This window comes from Anser cygnoides, chromosome 3, assembly GCF_040182565.1.
Source record: "Anser cygnoides isolate HZ-2024a breed goose chromosome 3, Taihu_goose_T2T_genome, whole genome shotgun sequence".
Lineage (NCBI taxonomy): Eukaryota > Metazoa > Chordata > Aves > Anseriformes > Anatidae > Anser > Anser cygnoides.
Genome location: NC_089875.1, coordinates 3,915,144 through 3,940,518, shown reverse-complemented (window position 1 = coordinate 3,940,518; position 25,375 = coordinate 3,915,144). Strand labels below are relative to the sequence as shown.

Genomic DNA, 25,375 nt, shown 5'->3' with positions numbered 1-25,375 from the left:
CCAAATGCTGGACTCTTTAACTCAGCAGTAGAGATTCACTTCCTTTTTTTCCAGAGCAGCTCTGCCATTTTAGCAAATGAAATTAACTTGCAAATAAATCTATCAAGTTCCAGGGCTGGTACATGCTGTCAGAATGAGCTTGGGGCCAGGATGAAGGAGGAAAGGCTACAGAGAAAACTGTCCCTTTTTTGGATGTAGTGTCTTGTTCAACTGGCTCATTACTTCTCATGGAAGGAACACACTCATAAACAAAACCGAAGTCAGTCTCAATGTGTTTTCATTCCAAAGGAAAAGAACAGATAATAGTTTTCAGACCTCAAAAAGAGGTCTGCTGGGATGCTATATGGTAAAGTTATCTATACATCACTAAGTATCTCCCAAGCTTGCTTTACTGGTAGCTTTCCTTCCCACAGAGCTGTCTCACTGGAAGATCAGACTTCTCCCTTTTGTTCCCCCAAACCTTTTGCATTACGCAAGCAAGATTTCAAAACCACTCTCCTCCAATTTCATGCTATGTTTCCAAATCATACTGTGTTTCATTTTTAGAAGTGTACGTATGTTTTATGACTCTATGGCAAACATGAATTCTATTCAAGTAAAATCTATAAAGCGATGAATGAAAAAGCAAGCACAAGAAAAACTGGCAAGTAAATAAGCTACACAAAGAATCTTACAGCTGAGAAACCGAGTTCAGTCATTATTTCTTCTATTTCCTCCATTGTGTTCCATCTGGATTTCAATTTATGGGAAAAAGGTCAGTTTCTACTACTATAAATCGTACACCTTACATTGTATCCCCATTAAACAGGCCAATACTGCATACTGCCCAAGTCAGTAAAAGAAAAAAGTTAAAGCCTACCTGGAACCCATTTAATTTCCATTTCTATATCCTTTTCCTCTTGCTTTTTCTCTTTTTCTTGGATACTTCGCAGAAGTTCTCTGTACTTGGCAATTTGTTCCTCATCATCTTTTTGGCTTTTCCTGGGTTTGTCATCTTCCATGTCATGAGCTACATCATCGCCTAGAAAGACAAAAGAAAAGCTATGAAAGACAACCTCAAAGTGATCCATTTATGTTCAAGGAACACACCTAAGGAACATTAAATCATTTATAACAAAATAAAGTATTTTCATATATTATTCCCAGAAAAAGTAACCAGTTCTAGAACTCCCCTACTTCACAAAAGAAATACAAATATCTGAAAAGGCAAAGAATATTTGTCCAACAAAGGAAACCACTGATAGAACATAGCATCCATTACTGCTTCTTACAACTCTTGGAGTCCCTAATCTCCCTGGCAACACAGTAATAAAATCTAAAAACCTAAACCTAAAAAAAAGTTGTGTAAAGCATCTCGAAATTTTAACAAATTACTCAAGCCTTTATCTTCAGTGACATGTTGAATTAATAAATAAAGCAAGATGGAAGCAGTTTTGGCTATTTTTGCTAAGGAAAACACAATTACAATGTGACCTGCAATAAGCTTTCAAGAAGCATTTCAAAGACAACAGGCTTTTTAAGCTTTAAAGATGCTGCAGCTCCTTGAACAGTAGAAATCTAGCTTTGGGGCTCCTTTTCTTTCTTTTTCTGATCCTGTTGTTCTTTTACATCCCATAACCTTAAGATGCTTGTTGTTGGCTGTGATTGGAAGTTTTGACTGCTCAATTAACTGCAGCTGCTTTTCCACTTTCCTCATCAGTAGCAGAAAACTCTTAAGACAAAAGCATCTGCTCATGCAGCAAGCAAAAATGCATTCAGCTCTTAAAGTAAGAAAAATAAGCGACTGTTGCTTTTTTTTTTTTTTTCCTGATATCATAAGAAATGATAAGCAAAGCTATTCTGGATGGGAACTGAAGAGATCCTTTGGCTAAGAAAGGCTCCCTTGAAACTGGGTAACGAAGGGGTGATTCATTTTTATTATGACCAGTTTTTGCTAATTTTGCCAGGAGAAATTTAAGTGGTGACACATTGTCATACTTTCCAATTTTGATAAAAGATGAATTTCTTTTGTCAAAACCAATAGCTTTAAAATAAGCATTAACATTTCGTTCAAAAAACTCTTAAGAGCTTTTTCATTCTATAAGCAAATAAAGAACATTTGTCAACAGCTGCAAGAAAGGAAAATTAACTGAATATGTTCTCAAAGTTTGTTCAGAGTTCAAGTAACCTTGCTGCTAGCTTTCAAGTATCACACTGCATTGCACAACATGAGGAACCACTTTCTGACGGATATTAAGGCAGTAACGCTTTCTGCCAATAGGTTTTTCAAAGACTTTTTGAATTAAAAAAAAAAAAAAAACAGCCAAAACAAAAAGGTCTGGTGCATTAACAGTTACGTTGTAAGAGAAATGCAATCAAGAGAAAAAACAACTTAGCCTGTGAAGGAAAAGAATGCAAAAGCAGATGAAATTAAGAATATAAAATACAAGTCAGACTGGACTCCCATCTAGGCACTTCTGAGCAGGGACATCCTGGCCTGCACAAGCGCACACAGAGACATCCTTTAATTTTAAGTCACTGGACAACTCCAAGAGGTTACATGAATTTTTCAGAAGGAAAGCCAAGTTGACCTTTGTTCTGGGGTTTCCTAGAACTTGATCCATCTTATTTTTTTAATAACAAATACGCACACAAAACACGCACCTGCAAATATGCCTTAGAAAAATCTCCAACCAGTAGGTTATACCAAGCTTCTAACGTTTCATAGAAAGAAACAATCAGGGTGTGGTGCTTCTATTTTATCCCATGAAATTCCACCGGGGCTTGGCTAAATCATTAACTGGTAACTCCTCTCTCTGCCTTATTTCCTTAGGAATTATTTTAGCAACATGCCAAAACTAACCCAACAGAAATATTTTAAGAAGTCAGATCCTCATTACCACTGAAGCTGCAGTAATGCCTCAGAGTGGCCAAAGCATCTACAGAGTAGTAAGGGAGAGAAGCCAACCCAAATAACATTGTGTTCAATGCATTTTATAAATATCCATTGAATTCAGCGACAATCTTAAATAGCTGCATGTTCTATCATCTTCCAGTTATTAGCCTTCTTTAACAGTTCTAGCAAGCATAAAAATGAACAGTATTCATAGGTAAGACAACATATGTACTGTCACATGATAAAATATTAAAAGATCCATTTAACATAACTAAGCTAATGAGCAAAATAATTTCAAAAGTGTAAAATATTTATTAAGCGTACTGATCTTATTTACCATTAATCACCAAAAATTGTATCAGCAGCACAATTAAATAAGTAAATCTCCACCTAGCAAATCCTCCCCTCCTTCCAAGGATTATATTTTCTTTCCTTGCATGTGTGCATCTCCAGCATTGGTGCTGCAGCACAAAATAGCCTCCTGTCGTACAGAGCTTCTAACACTAGACTCCACAAAGGGCAGCAGAACTCCTTGCTCAGACTCCTACTGTGAAGAGCAGGGCTCTATACAGAATTCTATACAGAACTCCCTGCACGTAACACCTCCATCAAGAACAACTACTCAAAACCACACCAGTTAAAGTGTTGTGTCATATAGTCTCTTCACGTACTCTGTGGGGAAGAGCAAAGCAGCACAGCAAATATGATCTTTTTATTGCAAAGATAAAAAAACCACCAGCACAAAATCTTAGGCATCAACACCATGCTGCTTAATTTGAAGCATCGTTTAAAATGCCATAAACTAAGTCATTGGTGCTCACAATCAAAATAGCAGTTACGGGCTTGAATTTGATGCACACCACGAAGTTTTACTAACCACAACAAATGCATCCAAGCAACAGAGAGTTCAGAAGCAATGTAAAGGAGATGCTTTGTGCCCACAAACTACTATATATCAGGTCCATGAAACTGAAATACATGACATTACAAAACTGTTGTATAACAACAACATTCATAACAGACATTTTTAACTTGAAAAATATAATAAAAACGAAAATGGATCAGGGCAACAAAAGCTGTTTTTAAATAAAGCATACAAATAAATAAATGAGATGGCCAGAACATTTTTTTTCCTTCTTATCACACTCCTACCTTTCCATTCAAACAGCTATTTTTCCCTTTTGTGCATAGTGCCACATAATTCTGCTGGGCAAAATCTTGCTTTGTATCTTATAACTCAACAGATAAAACGTCAGGAACACGTTATGGACATGGCAACACCATTCCTCTATTAACAACTTATTTCTCAAAACCATCATTAGGAACTACACAATTTCAGGTCTAAAATGTGTTAGTGTGATAACATAACTCTAGGTCAATCTCTCTCCCTCCCCAGAAACAGAAGTTTACTTAAAATTTCTTCAGTATTGCTCACTTATGGATTCTATCACCACTCTGTAACAGAGGCTGTTCTTTTAACGCAGCAGTAGCCTTGAAAACCTGAACTAAGAAAACCGAAATACTTTTCTCTGCAGCTACTGCTCCTATTAATGCATTTTACTAAGCATTACTAGAGAATTAAGGTCATGGAGGTGCAGCTTATAAACATATTTTTATGTAATATAAGAAACAAATGGACATTTATCCTGCCAAGATATTGCCAAGTCTGCTGCCAGCAAATTTCCCAACTCCATAACCAGAAAAATCTGTCATGCTCTTTTGCATGCTTCAAACACATCTGATTACAACAACCTACTTTAATGCTGTATAAACCCATTTTAACATCTGCTTGAAAGACTTGATTAAGGCTTAATGACATGTTCTTTTCCTTGTAATTTAGGCTATATATATGACCAATTAAGAGCAGACTGATTTTTAGAGTGAAAACAAGTAAAGTAATTGAGGAATTTGCACCATACACAGAAGACTTTAAAAGTTACATGACATTCTCTTCCTATTTTTAAGAAGCTACAAGAATCCGAAAGCAATTAAAATTTGCTGCCGCTCCAATCTTTCATAAGGTTCCCTTAAGCACATTCTGCAGCTTACCTTCCCCCTCACAAAGTAAGACTTTGGAGTAAAGCTTTGGAGTACCAGAAGTCTCATACCACAGGTTTTCACTACTGTCATTCACACTGTGGTTACCCAAGAAGAGCTACTGCTGCGCTTAAGGACCTTTGTACAATCTACATCCTCCCCAGGGCCCTCTAAGATCCGTTCCATGTCCTGTCTAGGGTATCCCAGCAGGCCCAGCCTTAGGACAGCTTCTTCAGCGTATCCTTGCCCTGCAGAGACTTTAGTATGTATACAGAGGGCCATGAATATAGCAAATCACTACATATATAACACTATACCATACTATTACTATACTGTATACTATTATATACTAAATACTATAAAATAGAATTTTCCAGTTGAAATATTACATTACCCTGATAAATAAAGAGAGGGGTAGGAGAAAAAAAAAAAAGGAAGAAAGTGATTTTGTACTTAGAGGCCCAAGCTACTAATCGTAAACCAGCCACATAGGGACTAAATCTTTAGGGAAACTCCTGATCCCCCACCATTTTATTTTTTTAAAATAATTTTTAAGTCAGTGTTACTTAAACTCTACAGAAAGAAAGCTTATTTTTATTCTGAACTGAATGAACTTGATAGCTACCACAGTCTCTAGGAAAGTCAGTCAAACGTACAATGAAAAGTCTCCTCTTTAACAGAATTATCGATATTGGCGAAAATGAACTATGATTTAGATGAATCACAATGTTTCTACTTGAATCCATTTATAACCATTATGTTTGGCTTAATTAAACATTAATTACACTAGGTAAAGAGATTTTGCATGACAAGTGAGAAACAGGAAGCTCTTTGAAAGCTAGGTTTAAACATGAAAGTCAAACTGTCTCACTTATCAATGCTCTAAATAATCTGTAACTCCTAAATCAGCTGATATACTTCACAAATTCTATTGCAGAAGTGCAATAGAATTTTGTCCTTTGTCTTCGAAAAAGGAATTTGGCCATTTTGAGGTCATAATGGTGATGTTATTTATTTGGAGAATCAGAGTCAGGTCTGTATAATGAATCTCAGCTGTGGCTTTAAGAGAAATTTTAGAAATTTGAACATGTGTTTTCTTACTATGGATAGAAAACACTGGAAAAGTTTGTTTTTGCAGTCAGTATTTAACTCAAATAAAAACAAAAACAGAACAGAAATAAAGAAATAAAGGGGCGGGAAAAAGGAATGTCAGGTCCCAGTAAATCCGAGGAACTCTACAGCTGCCATGTTACCAGGCCTAACTCAAAGATTTACAGAATTTTTCAAGAAGTTTTCCATCATCTGTCAGCATTCTATCATCAATCCATTTATCTCCTAATTGAAGAGTGAATCAAAGATACAAATGTGCTCACCACCCAGGTCATAATACATATATAGAAAAGTAGGTATACACCATTTTCAGAGACGTTTAGCTCTGTAGCAAAGATAGGTTATTTTCAGAGTAGAACTTGACCATACTTTCTCTATAATGAGTATAAGGAGTACAGAGTATAACGATTCCCTATAAAAGGAGACATTCAAAGCATTTTCTGATGATGTGGAATTTATACAGTATTTTGAACACGAGTTAATTAAATGTAGCTACTGACTTTGTGAACAACATTTATGTAGGTACCTTGCTGCTGTTCTTCCTCTTCTTCACTAGATGAAGCCAAGTAAGCTTGAAAATCCATGTCAAGGAGCTCCTCTTTTTTAAAAGTTCTGTTAAGTGACATTACTCGTTCGTGATCTGTTTCATCCCATGTTATATCTACCTTAAAAATAAGAAAGCCACTTCTAGAAGCTGAAGCACTAAAATTAAGCATGTCAAGACAGGTTTTTTTTTTTTTAGAAAAAAATTGATACTTTCTACTTAAAAAATGTAAACCTATTACTAATGTTGCTACAGAACAATTACCTATAATAATAATTTATTATAATAGATTTAATAATAACTTCTTCAAAATTCTTCAGCAACAAGAGTTTCAAGGAGCTTTAACTACATGGAAGAATGAAGTCTCCTATTGCATTCAAGGGTTCTGTAACATCAGGTCACATAACCCAAAATCTCTGTAAGCCAAGTTTCCTTTGTGGCAGCAGATACTGGTATTGAAGCAGCAGCCTCCAACTTCTCTCTTCCTCCAGCACAAACTCATTCCTGGAATCAGGCATGGATTGCAATAGGGACAACAAAGTGTTTGCGCAACTGCACCCTCAACTAGGAAGATGAAACACATGACTGAAAAATTATCCTGCAGAAATTACTTAGTTCTCAACTAATCACTTCCCCAATCCGGTTCATTTCATGGCCAGATGAACGTTTTGGCTGTCACATAAGACAGTAGAAATGGATTGCTACAAGGAAGGGAAGCAACTGTTTAAGCCTGACACCACCACCAAAAAGCCTCTTGAACTACACACAAACAACCATTTTCAGCAAATTAGAAGATTTAACTGTGGATAACAAAGTTAAGTCCATGCGCAACTTGTAAGAGGGGTATTACGAGGTCAAAATGTAGTATTCAATTTCTAACAGAAAAGTCGAACCTCTCATACAACAAAATTCAAGCTTATATCTTGGGTCACAACTTGCAGCTCTGTAGCATGCCTGCATCTTGTAACATATTGGATGTTTCTATTTTGAAATGCTTAAGACAAGCAGGAAGCTTTTCCCTACCACTGACATATAATTTAAAATCTGACAATAAAACTAAACAAATTAGAAAAACATTATGAAAGCATTGTAAAGATACCTTTGATGTTCCCATAGCAGCAGATGTGAAGTACTTTGGTTTATATACAGATACATTCGCTTCTGAGGCTACATCTTTTGGCTTATCATCAAATGTAACATTATCTGGAATAAATCTTAAAGGCAGATAAAGCATGTTATTATTCAAATATACTGGGAAATTTCATAGTACAAGCAGTCTAAGCTTTTCACAAATATGGTACATCAGCACAAAAGAATTTGCTAAAATATAGTCAGTAAGCCTGAGAAGGAAACCAAAGCAATACACAAGTGCCACACACACACACATTAACTGTCTGGCTTTTGCACAGCTATTCCACAGATTTTCAGTCTTTAACCTCACCATGTTGGGGAAGTAAACTAAACGATTTGCAGTTTGGTAGTAGGCAGAGTCAGGGTGGTGTTTTGTTTGTTTGTTTTGGGGGTGATTTTCAGTTTTCGAAGAATTATGTTTTAAGAATTTGCTTTACAGGAAAGTTTATATTAAAAATTAGGAAGAAAAAAGTAAAATACAATTTTAAAACAGATGAACTAAAAAAAAAATCAAAACATTTTAAGGAAGCCTGGTACATCATTAACATTACAATTAGTAGGAAAAAAAAATTTAGAGACGACTCTTGTATCCACCAAAAGTTAGATTAAATAAACACCTTTGTGCACTACATGTGAAATTAAGTTATTGAGTGATTTATTTTTAATCACTACAAATGTAATATGATGAATACTATTCAACACTAAAATTTAATAAAGTGGAAGATTAGGAAAAGGATTGGGGAATTTCAAACAGCTGTCTGCTGTAAAACATTGTCTTTCTGTGTTTAGAAGCAAGAAAAGTTGTGCGTTTATTTGGCAGAGATGATCTCCTCCAGAATGATTCAAAGGACAATGAATTAATCTCCTCTAGACAATGATTCAAAACAAAAAAGTTATCTTTCACCAATTTCCAAGAGTGCCCATTAACATGGGTTCCAGTAGACAAAGCCAGCTTCTGTCCAAACTTAACATGATTTAGTAACCTCACTTCTGCTCAGAACAGAAGACTTTTTGGTAACAAAAGGAAACACTAACAATAAAACACCACTAGAACTTAAAATTCCTATTCCCAAACGTGACTTTTGAAATATTAGAGCTTCCAGCTTATTCACAGGAACTAGCATAGTAATCTGTTGCAGCTTCAGGACAACATTCTTGCCCTGTGGTAAGCAACCCTGAAAAAGCACGAGAGCAGCAGTATGTTGTCCTGTTTTCTCAACAACTTGAATTTTACCAAAAGGTTGAAGACTCATCCAGAACTTTTTACCCGAGAATAATCTCTCTATTCAGAGCTCCTCTCAAACTTGCAATTTTCCAGTAAGAAAATGAAACTTTCCAGCTCAAGGGAAAACAAACAAACAAAAGAACTCCACACCTTAACAATGCATTGCTTGCCTAATTTAAAAATTAAATAAATCTCATTTTGGTTACAACGCAATAATGTTTAGTTCAAATTATTTAAAATTGGTTTTAAATTTATTGCCCCCCTCCACACCCAGGATACATATGTAAGGCAGTCAGCACTGAATTTACCTCAGGTCAATAAAAGAGCAGCTACTTTCAAATTCCAACCCATCGCATTCCTCATAAATTTTATTGGCTGTTTCTGGAGAGTCACATTCTACAACTGCATAGAAGTACTTCAGTCGTTTAAACTGATGCTCCCTTAATTTTTCCCTGTAAAGCCTGCAAAAGTAGAAAACAACACAATCAACTTAAAAACATGCACCATTCAAACACTCTCCTCATCTTTTACTACGATTAGATGTTAAACAGCATGAAGCTTTACAAATACCCATTCAGCTTTACTCAAAAAAACTAATTCATAGTTTAATTAAAGGAGGTGCTGTTTCACTTGGTGCTTTTATAATGGTATTTTCCACAAGATGAGCTAACATGCTAGGACTGGAGTCATGAAATTCCCAACTTTTAAATTACTGGCAGCGTTCAAATCACTTGAAGACATTATGCAGCAGCAACTCTATCCAGCTCTGCCTCCTACAGGCATCACGAGGTTAGCGTCTCTGCACAGGGCACACAGGGTAGCATCTCTGCATGCCCCTATGCATGCCACAAGAAGTACCATTTAATCCTTCCTGTCGAGGTGTCTGCACTTATTTAGCTGGGATGGCACCTGAAATCCTGGCTCCTTGCAAGGCTGATAAACATTTTCATATAGAAGTACCGTTGCACGTTAAGAACATTAACCAAAACTGCAAGACTGTAAGAGGACAGGATTTCAGATCCTCATGCTGGAGAGAAACAATGTAGGAGTAATGAATAAGAAAGTGATACGGCTGAGAAAGGGAATCAGGATACCAACTTCAGTAGCACAGGTGGTGCTGTCGTCACAGAAGATGAAGCAAAAGTTAAAAAAAAAAAGCAGAAAAGAGGTTGACAAGTAGATGAATTGGTGGAAAAACGGAGGAGACAGATCACAGGGCTGAGGTCCTGGCCTATAACTGTAAAGGGTATGTGCAGAGGTATCACAGAGGTGCCTGAGATATCCGGATTTCCATTCATTATGTTTGAGTGTCTGGAGCTCACTGAGCAGTAAACCCAATAATTTAGGGTGCACCTTGAAGCACAGAGTGAAGCTGACTTCAGCACATGCTTTAAGTTCATTATACAATTCCCTGATGCACCGGAGACTTTCTGCAAAGAAATTTACACCTGTTTTAGAAGCATCCAGATTTTCCAAATATAGGGCAGTCCAGTGGGATGTATTATACAAAATGGGCTCCACTCAGGTTGCCAAACATCTGGAAATTCTGGAAAAATATTAAACCAAAACCTCTCCAGTTCCATACAGACAAGACTGTCAAGCAGAACAAGAGAGAAGTGGAACAAAAGAAAAAGAGACATGCCTGAAGAAGCCTGGACAATGGTAGGCCTGATGAGCTCAGCCTAGTAAGCCAGGGCCGCTGCAGGTGGCATTCAGGAAGTCTCAACCTGGGAATTCTTGGGCTAAGTTATGGTCCCTGTTGGTTACGCAGATAAAAGTTTCAACAGTAAGCAACAAAGGGAGTTTGTTGTATGAACGGCAATTTGCAGAGAAAAACATTTTAAGCTCTCCACACATTTGTTCCATTTATTACTGCAATGAGCTACGTAATACAAATTTTCAAGTCACTTATCAATACAAAAATTTTCTCAAGTTTTATCATAACGCATCTATTCAATGCATTGACAATGTACATGGGTCAGGTTTAAAATCTCTCTCAAAAAAAAGATATAAAATTAATTTGTCCACAGGAGACTCCCACAAATGAAAATCTGCAAAAAGCAGCTGACCAGGCGTTTCACTAGGAATTAAGACTTCTATCTCTCATTTGAAGATTAAATTAATACCCGTCTTTTTCTGTGGTATTCTCTGGAAGATCAACTAGTTCTGCAGGTCCTTGTTGTTCTTCCTCTTTCAATCTTTCTTTTCCAAACTCTGAAGGATAAATCTACAAATACAACATCACAAAAACAAATTTTAACTGCAGCAGCATAATGTATACCAATTAAGAAAAAAATCTCACCAAGCCTTTTAGAGTTCACTGGTTTTAGAGAAAGAAAGATAAAGCCATCAACTCCACAAACTTTAATACCCTCTTAGTGTTAACGTACGCAAAAGACTGGAATAAACAGATTTAGAAATGAGAATGTTTCCAGACAGATGAAGAACAGAAGCCCTGACATCTTACTGTGGCCCATTTCAAAAAGGACTGCGGTAATAACGTTTCTCAAAAAACTTCTGCTGGAAGCAGATACTAAAAACAGAAAAATAGGACTTAACTATCAGAATTTAGTCAGTTTATAAATAACTCAAAATTGATGAAAAACAAACCAACCTCTGCAATGATAAAAGGGACTGTAAAGCACTTGAAAATTGCCAGGTTTAAGGTTGAGTAATCTACCCCATAGGCTACTGAAAATTAAACTAGCTACAGAAATGTAGTCTACTAGACTCGGAGAACTTCACTGTTAAGCTCAGCAAAACAGCGTTTGGAGCCAGCCTCATAAAGACCAGGTGTTAACACCTTCAGAATTTATCTCTGCATACAACTCCTTTGCTGAGAAGAGTCTAGAAGACTCTAGAAGGCAAGACACATGAGCAGCTGAGGCCCGTTGGTTTGTTCAGCCCAGAGCAGAACAGGCTGAGGGGAGGCCTCATGGCAGCCTGCAGCTCCCTCGCAAGGGGAGCGGAGGGGCAGGCGCTGAGCTCTGCTCTCTGGGGACAGCGACAGGACCCGAGGGAACGGCATGGAGCTGGGACAGGGGAGGGTCAGGCTGGGGGTTAGGGAAAGGTTCTGCCCCCAGAGGTGGTCAGGCACTGGGACAGGCCCCTCAGGGAAGAGGTCACGGCACCAAGCTGACAGAGTTCAAGAAGCATTTGGACAATGCTCTCAGACATAGGGTTTGATTTTGGGGTGGTCCTGTGTGGAGCCAGGAGATGGGCTCAATTGTCCAGCTCCCTGTCAGTCCTTTTCAACTCTGGATATTCTACAATTCTGTGATTTACTTCTAACACAGCTAGTTAAATTGCAACACATACAGTTTCTCATTTATCACGTTAATTTCTCGTTTGGTTCTTCCACAGAACTCCCTCTCTTTGCAGGCTTCCCCCCTCTTTCCAGTAAAAGTCATTACCTCTTTTAGAAATCAGGTCTTACCTTAACATGAAATATAGTCCCTCCTTTGGGTAAAAAAGAATTAAATAAAGCCAGCAAGTCCTTAGCCTTCAGCCTATCCCAATCCATGTTACAAACTGCCAGTCTGCTTGTAATCTGAATGGGAGAAAAAAACAGGACAAAGTTTTTAAGTTTAATTCCCATCTCCTTTGTGGAATACACAACTCTCTAGCAACTGTTCTTTAAAAAAAATTGAGTCAGCAACAAACTGCAGAAAACATAAAAGTAGTATTTTCCCCAAGACCCAGTATCTCTTAAACTAGCAAAGGTCAGAAACAGCAATCAACAGAGCAGATAAAAGGTCACAAATGGTGAAGCACCAACTGGTGCACTGGACTGCACCAACCACGGAATTAGGACTGCGTTTATAACATCAGCACTTAGGACTGGGTTATCACCACATGGTTAGTCATAATAGCAATAAATATCAGTGTTACAACAGCACCACACTACTGCGATTTCGTATAAAATAACTGTGTGAGTCCTGCTTCGTTGTCTACTAAGTTCTTAACTTCAAGTATGAATCAAAAAAAACAAATTAGAAAAGTGGAAAAGAATAAGTAATAAACATAAGCAGTATTACTTAAATTCCAGAATTTCTTAAAAAGCTCAATTCCATTCGTTCTTTCACTTGCAGGTAACATTCATAGATGAGCCTCTGCTTAGATGCAGAGGAATACAGGAGAGAATGCCCAAGGTCTCTCATGCTCAGCCAATTTCAGGATGGCTTGCATTTTGTAATGAGAAATGCTGAAAAACCACTATGAAAAATACTTTCACAAACAGTTATATAAATGAAGATCCACAATCAACTCATAACAACGTACGTCTTTAAGGTAATCACATAGCAACTTTCCACATGCAGATGTAGTTTTACCTCATCTCCACGAGGCGCATCTTTATCTAGTTCACCCCATGAATGCTCAATCTCGGGCTCCTTTGGAAATAGATCATCTAAGTCCTCATCATCCTCTGAGCTTGTTTCAATGTTCCCTATACCTCTAGCTAGATCAGGCCCCATATCACTTTCATCGTCTTCTGAATCACTATCTTCTTCGCCTGTTTCTCCATCATCTTCTGACTCCTCATCCTCGCCTGTTTCCCCATCGTCTTGTGACTCCTCTTCTGTTTCTGCATACTCTAAGTTTTCTCCCTCAGAAGTTTCTTCCTCTAATTGGCTTTCACTGACATCACTTTCATCACAGGTGTCTCTGTGCACAGTCCCTAAAATATAAACATTAAATATCCATTTTTATGCTGTAACTACATAAGATCTTTTACAAGGATGAAAAAACAAAGGTTTACTTTGTATGGAGTTACAAAACCTCTTAAGTACATAACACAAGAACAGGCTATATCATGGAAGTACAAACAACAAATCATCAGTATTGCCTCTTCAGTTTGTTTAATTTATTGCTCTCCAGTCCTACAGTTGTATTAGCGAATTAACAGACTATTATTATTTTATTCTAACTATACATACAGAATCAACAGATTAAAAGTTGGGTTTTAATAATACAGGCTATATGCACAGAGATAGTATAAACAGAGTTCAAATCACCTGTTCTAACTCCCTCTTGTACTAAGGGCTTACACTGCTCTTCTTATGCTTTCACTTAGTGACTGTTTATATTAAGTTCTCATGGCATCAGACCTTATATTCAATATTCAGTTTGGCAAATACACAAATGTATGCAATACAATACATTTTACTTTTCTAACTACCCTAACGAACGATTTCAGCTCCAGCAAAGGAGAGGACATCGTTGTCCACAATGTTACAGAAGGACAAGCACCAACTCTGTGAGCAGCTGACCAACTCTGATTCTTCGGCAACACTGAACCCGAGCCAGTTATTCCATGGCTGATATTGCGGGAAAAAAATATATATATATATTTTCTATGCATAAAACAATGGCAACAACACACATATAAATATAGGTGAATTTACCTGTTACTTTAACAACTAACCTGATTCTTTTGTTTTTCCTCCTAGGGAATGATCCTTCCTAGGAGCTTTTTCTGATTTAGCACCACTTGGCCGTGAAGGCTTTTGCTTGTTTTGAACTGAAACCAATCTTCCTCCTGATTCATTTCTTTGCTTGTTTTCCCATGGGGGTGAAAGGTCCTTGTTTCCCTGACAGTGATCAATTTCTGTTACAATTTTCTTAGAGTCCTCTTTCAACTTGGTCCTCAATGCAACTTTCTGCCCCTCATTTTGATCATTCAGTTTTGTCACGGCTTCACCCGTTCGGTCCGCCCCTTGTTTGGTTAGTTTACTCTCTTTCCTAGGGTGACCATCAGCAAGTGGTTTTACAGAATCTACTTCTTCTTTAGGCTTAGCTTTCTTCTTCTTTTTTTTCTTCTCTGTGCATACTTCACTATCATCTTCTGAAAGTTCAGAGTCAGACTCTGACAGGGCATAAAACTTCCTGAGGTTCTCCACAGAGGTATAGTTAACAGGGCGCCCTCTTTTATCCACCGCGCACTTGAGCTTGAACCTCTTGTCGTGAAACATTGCCCGGAACCGCTTGTCGATCTTGACTTTGCGATCTTTTTCTGGCATCTCCCAAAACCTGGGATCCCTGGTGACGCGGCTGAACCGCTCATCGCTCAGGATTTCCTGCTGGGATGCCATTTTGGGTGTCAATGGAGGCTTGGGTAACTGGAACATGAAAGAAAAGAAAGCAGTTTGTATTCGAAAAAGTATAATTTTAGATACATAACTGGAAAAAAAAAATTAATAAAGTCAAGTTTGTAACCTCTATCTAAAAGGATTCCCCAAGGAACGCGCAGGGAAAGCCCCAAACCCTGGGGGCGGCGGTGGGAGAAGGACTCACGGCGAGCTCAGGCTGCCCCCCAACAACAGACCCTACCACTGACCCGCGCCCACCGCCCGGTAACGACCGTTAAAACTCGGTAACGACCGTTAAAACCGTTAACGGCCCACCACCGGCCGGCAGCACCTCACCTCAGCCCACCACGCGCTGCCACCACAGCTACGGCGGCCGCAGCGCTCAGCCCGCTCCCAGCCAATCCCGCAAAATGGCGGCGGCGCGCATGCTCGGGGAGGGGCGGAGGGGAAGGGGCGGGTGCGCGCCGCGCATCATGGCGGCGGCGGGCCGTGTGTGGCGGCGGGGGGTCGTGAGGTGGGGTGGGCGCCGGCTGTGGGTGCCGCCGGCCGCCGCTGCTGTCTCCTCTTCGCCCCCTACCGCCGCCTCTCCGGGCGTGCTGAGCCCCTTCGACCGGCGGCTGAAGCGGAAGCAGAAGAACTGGGCGGCGGTGCAGGCGCAGCGGGCGCAGTGCGAGTACCTGCGGGAGGAGGTGGGGTAGGGACGGGGACGGGGATGGGAACGGGGATGGCACCGCGCCCCCGGTGTCGCTGACGGGCAGGCTGTCCCCACAGGTCGGCGGCAGGGTGGCCGACAGGCTGCTGGACATCCCCAGGTGGGTCTCGCCGCCCGGCAGCTGGAGGCGTGCTCGGAGCGGGGCTGGAGGGAGCGCGGCTTTAAACCTTGTTCCGCCTGTCCTCCAGGACCTTCCCTCTCGCTTTGGATGTGGGCTCTGGGAGAGGTTACATCGCTCAGCATTTAACCAAGGTACTGGTGTGTCGTGCTTCGAAGCGCGTGTTCTACCATCTGTTTTCTAGGAGGGCTCTGGTGTAAGTTAAAATAACCTTCTGAATGCTAACGAGGAAGTTCCTTTACTTTTAACCTCATACACGTACCTCCAGTCCAAAGATGCGTCTAGTCCAGCCTTTAACCTAGTACTGACAAGTCCACCACTAAACCGTGCTACTAAGTTCCACATCTACGCATTTCTTGAAGACCTCCAGGGATGGGGACTCAACCACTTCCCTGAGCAGCCTGTTCCAATGCCGCACAGCCCTTTCAGTAAGGAAATTTCTCCTAATATCCAAACTACCCCTCGCCTTATCACTTGATGCTTGGGAGAAAAGCCTAACCCCCACCTCGTTACAAACACCTTTAAGGTAATTGTACAGAATGATAAGGCCTCCCTTGAGCCTCCTTTTTTTCAAGCTAAACAACCCTAGCTCCCTCAACCTCTCCTCGTAAGACTTGGACTCTAGATTTGAAGATTAGACAAATAATAGTGCAAGGGAAGCTACTGTTGTGGAGTAGTTAACTTTCAGTCCTCAGTTGGGAGGTGCATATTTTTCAGTCAGTCTTTGTTGCACACACTTAATTGTCAGCAAGAACTATCAGTATGGGGATTTTTAAAATGAAGAACAGCATGTCCTTCATAAACCATGCAGTCTGTAAATGGACTTTGCTGTCTGCTATTCTGTGGTTTATATCTGACTGAACCTCAAGGTTCTTACTACTTTTACCTCAACTGTTTTCCCAAGGAGCAATTGCTAAGTATCACACTAGGGGAGAAAAATATCTTCAGCTTTATGAAAAGTTTAATCAAGTGTTAGAAATTCTTTATACGTGTAAGCGTTCAAAAATAACTCATGTCGATTTATAAAACAACTCAAATGGTTGACGGAGTTTCTTATTTTATTTCAGGAAATAGTCGAAAAACTTATTCAAGTTGATATGGCAGAGAATGTTTTTGTAAGTGGCTTTCTGAGTGTTAATGTACTTAATTCCATAATGCTGAAAAGCAAAAGGAGCAAATATCTGATGATGTTTTTATTATAACCCAACATTAGAAAAACGCTGTAGAATCTGAAGTACCTACAATCAACATTGTAGCTGATGAGGAATTCCTTCCTTTCAAAGAAGATACATTTGATCTTGTTGTTAGCAGCTTGAGGTATGTGTTAATCATTTATTGACACTTAGATTTTTTGGATAAAGATGTTAAATAATGTTCTTTCCATACTAATACCAAAAAAGTAGTCCATTGAGCAACAAGTGCTGTAAGTCGTGCTGTATGAAATGTATTTGCATAGTCAACATGAGCATACATTAAGAAAAAGCGGTGTTCTGATGGTTCTTAATATTTATTTATTTACCTCAAGGCACACGTACCTTCTTCTTTATTTTTCACTGCGTCTTATGCCAGTGTTTCAGAACTTCTGCAGCCTGAAAACTTGTTCGTTGATTTGACTTTTGAAACATACTTAGCATATACATTTTTTTGCCTTTCCCCAAAACTTTATTTACTCTGCAATTCTTTCTGGTATTTCAGTTTACACTGGGTGAATGACCTTCCTAAAGCTTTTAGAGAGGTAAGAAACTGTTTTTTAGTGTAACTGTTTTAAAATAAAAAACAACACTTGCCATTACTTCCATTCAGAGCTCTATATGTTTCCTGTTCTTTAAATAAAATAGATACATAAATAGCTCATGTTAGTTGGGTATTTTTTGCAATATTTCTGGCAGTTTGAGGAGTACCAGTTGATACTTCTATTAATTTATTGTCTCAAAGCAGTTTAGGATAAATAACTACAAAACAACACGTTTATATAATATTTTACAGTTTTAACAGCTGAGATCATGGTAACTAATATAAACTGAGTCAGTGCTACTGATTTCATTGTCAGTTGCATTTAATAGCTTTCTAAACATTTTCTAAATCAAACTAGTCCAAAGCTGGTTTATGGAATTCGTGTTCAATATTTGCCTCAGCTATCTATTTTGAATTACAACTCTAATCAGATAAAAGCTTTCTGATTCTTATGTGAAGCAAATATTTGTAGAGGAAGAAAAACCACAAACGTTACTGAAAAAAATCTGATTTGGGGGTTACCTAAGCTCCTTTTTGCAGATGAAAACTTTTTATTTTTATTTTTAAATCTCCTGGCTTTGGCACAGGAGTGAAGAATGTCTTCTCCAGCTTGACGTGTTTTCCTTTATTTCAAACATATATGTACTATCCTATCACATGTTCGTACAAATAGGAGTACCCTATTACAGAATAGTAAAAATAAGAATTATAATGCTCACGGTATTTTTTTTAAATAAATAAATAGTAATAAAACCAAGCTTGGAAAGAAATACATTATTTTATCTGGAAATTTGAAAAATTGAAAATTGAAAATAGCGTATTTTGTGTTTCCTGGTTGTGAATGTAATTTCCAGTGATTCTCTTTCTTAAGAACAAATAGTCTCTTCTGAGAACAGATTATATATCTTGCAATGTTACCAAAAACTTTGGTGGTGCAACTTGCCTTGTGGAATAGTCAATATGAAAAATCTGTTAAAGATATTATAATGATTACTCTTATAGTTCATAAAAAAAAAAAAAAGCTAAGAATGTCTTAGTTGCGCAGTATTAATAAAAATATAAGAAATAATATAATTTTTCTTCTGTTGTAGATTCACCAAGTTCTTAAGCCAGATGGAGTATTTATTGGTTCGATGTTTGGGGGAGACACTCTGTATGAGCTTCGCTGCTCTTTGCAGCTAGCAGAATTAGAGAGAGAAGGGGGTTTTTCTCCTCATGTATCACCGTTCACTGCTGTATCGGACTTGGGACATCTCCTGTCAAGAACTGGCTTCAACACCCTGACTGTGGTAATTATTTAAAAAAAAAAAAAAAAATCAGAACAACGTGGAACATCAGAACTGGTGCATAAGAAATGCTACTTCCAAGTACATTACTAATGTGGTGCTTCCTTATTTCTGCATGTAGTGCACTTTGCTAAGTAAGTTTCTGAAATAGCCTGAACTAAATCTGTTCTTGGCTGTACTGTGATTTTTGAAACCCACAGAAGAGTATCTTTGGCTAGTGGCCCAGTAGAATTTGCATGGTCTTTGTGGAGAGATGTGTTGCAAAATGTTAGACCTACTTGAAAAAACACTCTTGCTGTTTCTTCTAAAAAGAAGAAGAAAATAATGGCACTTCAATTAAAACTTGATTGCATTTGAGCTACTAGACAAAATTCTTCAGCGATGTTGAGGGAGTATATTTTTCTGAGAAATACGTGGTTCTGTTTGAACAGAAGTAGCAGGCTCTGAAAGTTGACATAGTGCTTTGTTTTTAATTTGATATGCTCTAAAATTAAGATTCTGAATTCTTTCAGGATACTGATGAAATTCAAGTAAACTACCCAGGGTTGTTTGAGATAATGGAAGACTTGCAAGGCAAGTATATACTTTGGACATATAAACATTTTCCATATCAGCGATACAGATGCACAAGAGTTTCAGCATGTTTATTAACTTCAAATAGAACATATTGTAATAGTGAAAGCATTACTTTTTTCCTGATACTAGTGCGTAAGGAACGTAAGCCCATCAGTACACTTTTATTGGGAAGGAAAAATCAAAAATTTGTACTTGTGGTCTTCTGTAAATTTCCTGTTGCTCTTTTACTCTTGTTCTTTGTAAGCCTCCTCAGTGTAAACTGCTGAAAAGCCCTGAAAGGAAGACAGAAGCATATATCCAACATAATGACTTTTTTTTTTTCTGGTGAGCCTGCCTAAGTAACAGGATGTTCAGGACACTGCTTTGGAGTGAGAATAAATAGACCCTCAAACTAGAGTATGAGGAAAACACACACACAAAAAAAAAAGTGGTGCTTAACAATTGAGTTGGTGTTCATTTGTCATGAATTGCAAAGTAGTTGTTGGTATGCAGTCAGTAGTTACTTATGGAGCAATTCAGGGCATCTTCTTATTTCAGGTCATCTGCTGTTGTGTAGAGTTAATATGTTAATGAAAATAGAACTTTAATTCCCTGCAGAAGCATTCAGATACAGTAAGTGATTAAGGAGAATTATCTAAGATTAGGTTTATGATTATTTCTTACTAAAAATCTTCTGGGGTATTTAGTTTTGATGATAAAAATACGAGTGGTGTCTGAACAAACACTTTGTACTTGGTGGGTGAAAAAATTTTATTAGAAAATCTAAATGCTTGAACACTCTTGCTGGAAGGTAATAATCTGAAATCATTCCTAGCAATACAAACAGTAAATTGCAAAGCACTGGCATTAAGAGGCTTGGATCTGTACAGGTAAGAAACTTCCCTGCTGTAGGTTGTACTCTTACAGTGAGATTCAGAAGATTCTGTACTTACTCTGGTGTAATAAAAACCTGCCATTAGTGCATGACACTTAACTCATGATATATGCTGTATCTTCTTTTCCTTAAAGCTGAAACATATTTTTAGGTATGGGAGAGAGTAATTGCTCTTGGAACAGAAAACCTCTGCTTCACAGGGATACGATGCTGGCAGCTGCAGCAATATACCGAGGTAAGTATTTAATAGGTGAGTTCACCTGAAATGACTTTAAGAATGTATTTTCCATGTCTTTTCTCCGACCTCTATGTAAAATAAAACCATTTTGGAACAGAAAAAAATACTATTTTAGCACAGGTATTTTTAACCTTAATTATAATGACAGGATCTGAACTATATTGATATACCAGTAAGGGATATTTTTATTGTCCCAAATCTTTCACTGAGGGTCACTATGATGAATATGTCATACTTGGTTCTGATGTTTTGGGAACTGATTGTTTCTTAAAACTAATGTTCTGTATACCTTTCCATTTTCTCCTTTCCTGTCCTGGCAGAAATGTATGGAAATAGCGATGGCACGGTACCTGCAACATTTCAGATCTTCCACATGATTGGCTGGAAATTTCATGAATCACAGGTAATGTGACGCCAAACAATTTTCTCTTTGAAGGTACATTTTGAAGTGACTGGTATTTTAAAGGTTTTTTTGCAAAATAACTTTAAAAAAAAAAAAAAAAAAAGCCCTGAATTTTCTCTCGTGTTTTTTTACTCTTAGGCAAAACCTGCCCGGAGAGGTTCTGCGACAGTTTCACTTGGAGATCTGGCAAAAATAGATGGACTTCTTACGAGAGAAAAAAAATAGTTCTTCATGAGAAATAAAGTTGTTTTGATGTTCCTATAAAACTTCTCAGTGTGTTTAGTCTCCACTTGTACTTACTTTAAGACATTTCGAAATGATAGCAATCTGCATGCAGCAGGGGATTTTTTAGTGCCTATGCTACAACATCAGCTGTGTAAAACAGCATTCATTTTTTTTTCTAGATAAATATTTGATAATTTTGATAATAATTCTGATAATTTGATAATTCGATAAGTATTCTAAGTGCTCAATTTGATTAAATGACTGTTCTGAGATGTAATGCCTCTTCAAGTATTTCAATAGCAAAGACTGCTCCTAGTATGAATTGCAGGTCTCAAGTGTACATCACCCTGCATTGTTTTCAAATTATTCCTAAAGGATTGTGGATCATAAAGAATAATAATATTTGGTGACAAATGTATATATAAGGCATACTATAAAATATATTATCACCAAATACGCAGAGCTAACCTAATATGTTTTTTTGTGGGTTGGAATGGAAATTATGGCTTCAAAGTTACTGTCACTATCGTTTGAAATCTGAATGTTTGACTTGCGTAAAAGAAAGTGATTGAGTAAGTGCTGTACTGTAAAAATATCTTCAGATGCTACTTTACACCAATGTCACGCACATTCAATTACTTCTCTCTCCACTTGCAAAGACAGAAATAATTGTTTCTGAAACAAGTGGGAGAGCTTAACTATAAAGAAGACTGTATGCTTAATTCTAGCTTGAATGTATCCTCATTAGACTAAGTTTACTGGAAGGAGTAGCTAGCAGAAAAGTCAACTAGCACGCACATGGACTTGCACGCTTCAAACCAATTAGCTTACCATTGGCGTTCTCTGGAGTTGTTTTTTTTTTTAAGTTGCAAGGCATTTCTACACATGTATATCACAGCATTTGACAAATTAGAGGTGGTACTTTATCTAAATATTGGTTTAAAATCACATTTGCCTGTTATTTTCTGCTTTTCTACCTTTAGAGACTGAAAAGCATAAAGTATATTTTTTCCCCCTTTAGCTGTTGCATGGGGCTATGACCTTTCCCATATATAACTATTAGCAGAAATTGAACTTAGTTATGAATATGGCCCATTAACCTGAGATGTTTAGAAAAAATAGTTTGCCCAACGATTTCATTTGATTGTAGTATTGATAGAGAACAGTAGAATGGAAAAGCATGAAAAGTATATAATCAAGCATATTCAAGCAGTTTTATCAGTGTAGATGTATCAACACTGGTGTAAAATAAAGCTTCTGTAAGCCTGCTGTAATAAGATTATCCAGCAGGTGGAGCGTGACAGAATGTGGCACAGTCCAAATAGGCAAGATAGGCAGAAGCCTTAATATTCTGTCAAGGATTTTTGAGTTATGATTCAAAAACTAATGCAGATATTAAAGTTACCACCTACTGCTTAACCAGTATTCAATTTTCAAAATTGCAGAAATTCTGTTTAGAAAGAAACTATTAATGCAGTATTCAGCTGGCTAGAACACTAATTTAAGAGCCTACTGTGGGGGCTTATTTTATCTGAGTGAGAAATGGGCAGAGAAGTACAAACCACCCTGATAAGGAGGGAAAGAATCATCCATTGGTGCTGACAAGCCTAATCCATAATTTTTCAAGGGAAAAGAGCTCATCTTCCATTTTTGTTAGAGAATAGTAACGCTCCTGGAAAAATGGAGATAGACTGGAAGTGGTTTTATAACCTTTATAACACTTAAAATACTTAAAATAAAAACACTTAAAATAACACTTAAAACACTTAAAAAAGCACGTAAAGATTTTAATCTAAAGGAAGAGCTTGTCACACCAACAGCATCTGGTTCTCTCATAGTCTGTCAATGGACTTAATACAGGATACTGCCTCAGTTTACAAGTTCTGTCCGTTTTAAATAAAGTTCAATTATTTCAAGGGGAACTCACAAGTTTCCTAAATGTAGGCTTCTATGAAGCTGTGTCAAATGACTAACTTTATGCATTTTTGCTTCAGCAGGTTAATTTCCAGTCACTTCTGCTGGTGGCTGTGACTCAGATCTGTTAAGGGAATGAGGAGGTGGAATGTGCTGGGTAAATGTTAATTGGAGATGTGCTCCTACTGTGCTTGTGTGAAGCACTCAGGAAGAGAGGGAAGAATTTCCAGTTCTTTGATTCCATGTTCCAGGGGTGGAATATGTAAACAGCAAAGTAGGTATGAATGTGATTTGGTAACGGGAGAAGGTATCTTCTGGATAGAGAGAAATGGAAGAAAACTATTCTTAGCTGTTCTTTAGCAGTTGGAAGAACATAGTGCAAGTACTTGGTTAACTTGGAAAAGGGCTCGGAATATAAGTGGTGAGTAATAGATAAATTACTTGGAGCAATGCTAATTGGGAATTAGGGAGCATGACAGGTAAGGTGTTTGTTTCCCTGACCAACGATGCTTGATAAACAGCCTTCTGTTTGTTTGATAAAGTAAACTCTGAAATGCATTGCCATGCTATATGAAGGTCATGAATGTACAGGCTTTCACTGTGCTCTAGGTTTTTTATTTCTTGATTTTTTTTTGCAAGTGGTATGTTAGGCCACCAAGTCAGTGGCCCACAGAAGTTGAAGAGAGCCTGAGGATTGAACATCTAGTGTATTGGCATATGAGGTAATCTGTAATGCTTGCTCCAGCTGAGCAAAATTCAATAGAAAAAAAAAGTCAGTGAGCAGCATGGATGCCACTTCCCAACTTTAAATAACAATGCAGAACAGGTTGTGACTTTCATGTAAAATAGGATGAGAATGCTGCTGTAAGTTGGGCATAAAAATTTGCATAATGTTACCAGCAGTGAGATATGAATGTGCAAAGGTACAATCCTTTACATATTTAAATAAAGAAAAAACTACACTGAGGTGCTGCTTCTGACATGAGTAAGTCTTTCTGCTTGCTAAGTTTCAAAAAAAATAAATAATCCCTCTACTATTATTTAACTTACAGAATCACAGAATGGCCAAGGTAGGAAGGGCCCTGTGAAAGATCATCCAGTCCAACGCCCCTGCTGAGCAGGATCACCTAGAGCACATTGCACAGGATGACATCCAGGCGGGTGTTGAGTATCTCCAGAGAAGGAGACTCCACAACCTCTCCGGGCAACCTGTGCCAGTGCTCTGTCACCCTCACAGTAAAGAAGTGCCATCTCAAATTCAGCTGGAACTTCCTGTGAACTATACTTTGACTGCAATTATTTTTTCTTCTTGGAATTATTATTTTTTTTCTGGTTCCCACTAGTCATTTTCTTTGTATGGCACTTACAAATACCTTTGAAAAAAGTTAGTTTATTGTGAACAGAATTTTTTTCATGTAAGGCTTTTGTATTTTGATTCTCTTTTTCAGATTTAAGACTATTACTTTCTGAAATTATAATGAAGATGAATGTTATTACTAGTTGTTAGTCTAGACATTATTTTGAACTCTGCATGTTAAAAAACAGCTTTTGCAGAATAAGTAACTTCTAAAAAGTAGTTGCTAAGGTGACATAATGTCTCTTATAAGCTAGGTAGTTTTAAAAATCCACACACGATATGGAATGTTTTTCTCCTGACTACAGTAGAAAGGAAAATTAATTCAGGAAAATTAATCATTTTGACCAATCAAAAGTTCAGAGTGCAAATCAAAAGTTAATAAAAAAGAAAAAAGCTTAGAAGGACATTTACACTTAATGAACATTAGTATCTGAAGGTCAGAGTCAGTGATTCTGATGTTATAATATCTGAGGGTCAGAGATGGTGATCATCAAGGATCATACTCTTTCAGGGTCTTTGATTACAAAGTCTGTCAATGTGTAGTTTTATCCAAGGCTACTTAGGATATAGGGGATGATAATAAAACTCTACATTTTGTATCCTAAACTTTAGATTTTGCAGTTCCTATGCTTTCAAACGATTCAGAATTTGAATTTAAAACATGGGAAAGGATCCTTGATTGCCTCTAGTTTATAAAAATGACTTCAGCAGAAGTTCAGAAGGGAGCCTTACAAAGTAAAGTTTAACTTTTTTATCTGCTTAAAAACAAACAAACAAAACAAAAACAACAAAAAACGCTTTTCAATGTTTTCTAGAAGTGAGCTAAAACTAAACTTTTTTCAGTTGGGGGTGGCACATATCTGTCTTTCAGATGTTTTCTTTCCTTGGAATATACTGATGCAAAGATCTGATCTGGTGTATTAAACT

The 25,375-nt window shown here is 37.7% G+C and overlaps 2 protein-coding genes across 6 annotated transcripts in view; one reads left to right on the top strand and one right to left on the bottom strand.

The window, feature by feature from the left end:
- ESF1 (ESF1 nucleolar pre-rRNA processing protein homolog) overlaps positions 1–15,471 on the bottom strand; it is a 31,061-nt gene extending 15,590 nt beyond the window's left edge. Inside the window, exons 1-9 of one of the 2 annotated variants that reach the window (XM_048060954.2) lie at positions 15,348–15,471; positions 14,348–15,041; positions 13,254–13,600; positions 12,359–12,472; positions 11,049–11,149; positions 9,231–9,383; positions 7,666–7,780; positions 6,549–6,687; positions 860–1,021 (exon numbers count right to left, since the gene is read on the bottom strand). In XM_048060954.2, the coding sequence (XP_047916911.2) occupies positions 860–1,021; positions 6,549–6,687; positions 7,666–7,780; positions 9,231–9,383; positions 11,049–11,149; positions 12,359–12,472; positions 13,254–13,600; positions 14,348–15,014 (1,798 nt within the window). In that variant the 5' untranslated portion in view covers positions 15,015–15,041; positions 15,348–15,471. Of the gene's footprint in view, positions 1–859; positions 1,022–6,548; positions 6,688–7,665; positions 7,781–9,230; positions 9,384–11,048; positions 11,150–12,358; positions 12,473–13,253; positions 13,601–14,347; positions 15,042–15,138; positions 15,259–15,347 lie in introns of those variants that run through there. The other variant, XM_048060955.2, reaches the window with a different exon arrangement.
- On the top strand, positions 15,378–21,230 carry NDUFAF5 (NADH:ubiquinone oxidoreductase complex assembly factor 5). 4 transcript variants are annotated; one of them, XM_048060956.2, is made up of 11 exons: positions 15,389–15,700; positions 15,783–15,823; positions 15,912–15,975; positions 16,909–16,956; positions 17,055–17,158; positions 17,537–17,576; positions 18,667–18,864; positions 19,374–19,434; positions 20,463–20,546; positions 20,870–20,952; positions 21,091–21,230. In XM_048060956.2, the coding sequence occupies exons 1-11, from the start codon at positions 15,422–15,424 to the stop codon at positions 21,175–21,177; spliced, it is 1,089 nt and encodes a 362-aa protein (XP_047916913.2). In that variant the 5' UTR covers positions 15,389–15,421; the 3' UTR covers positions 21,178–21,230. The 4 variants fall into 4 exon arrangements, 3 of the variants coding, with proteins under 3 accessions (XP_047916913.2, XP_047916915.1, XP_066849514.1); XR_007162198.2 differs by lacking the exon at positions 21,091–21,230 and having other exon boundaries at positions 15,378–15,700; positions 20,446–20,546; positions 20,870–20,949; XM_048060958.2 differs by lacking the exons at positions 15,389–15,700; positions 15,783–15,823; positions 15,912–15,975 and adding an exon at positions 16,158–16,269.
- The last annotated feature ends 4,145 nt before the right edge of the window (positions 21,231–25,375 follow it).

Excerpts from the sequence above, each read along its gene's own strand:
- NDUFAF5 (XM_048060956.2), top strand. The coding sequence starts at position 15,422 with ATGGCGGCGGCGCGCATGCTCGGGGAGGGGCGGAGGGGAAGGGGCGGG. Across the intron at positions 16,957-17,054 it reads ATATGGCAGAGAATGTTTTT|AAAAACGCTGTAGAATCTGA; the intron begins GTAAGTGGCTTT and ends ACCCAACATTAG. Across the intron at positions 17,159-17,536 it reads CTTGTTGTTAGCAGCTTGAG|TTTACACTGGGTGAATGACC; the intron begins GTATGTGTTAAT and ends CTGGTATTTCAG.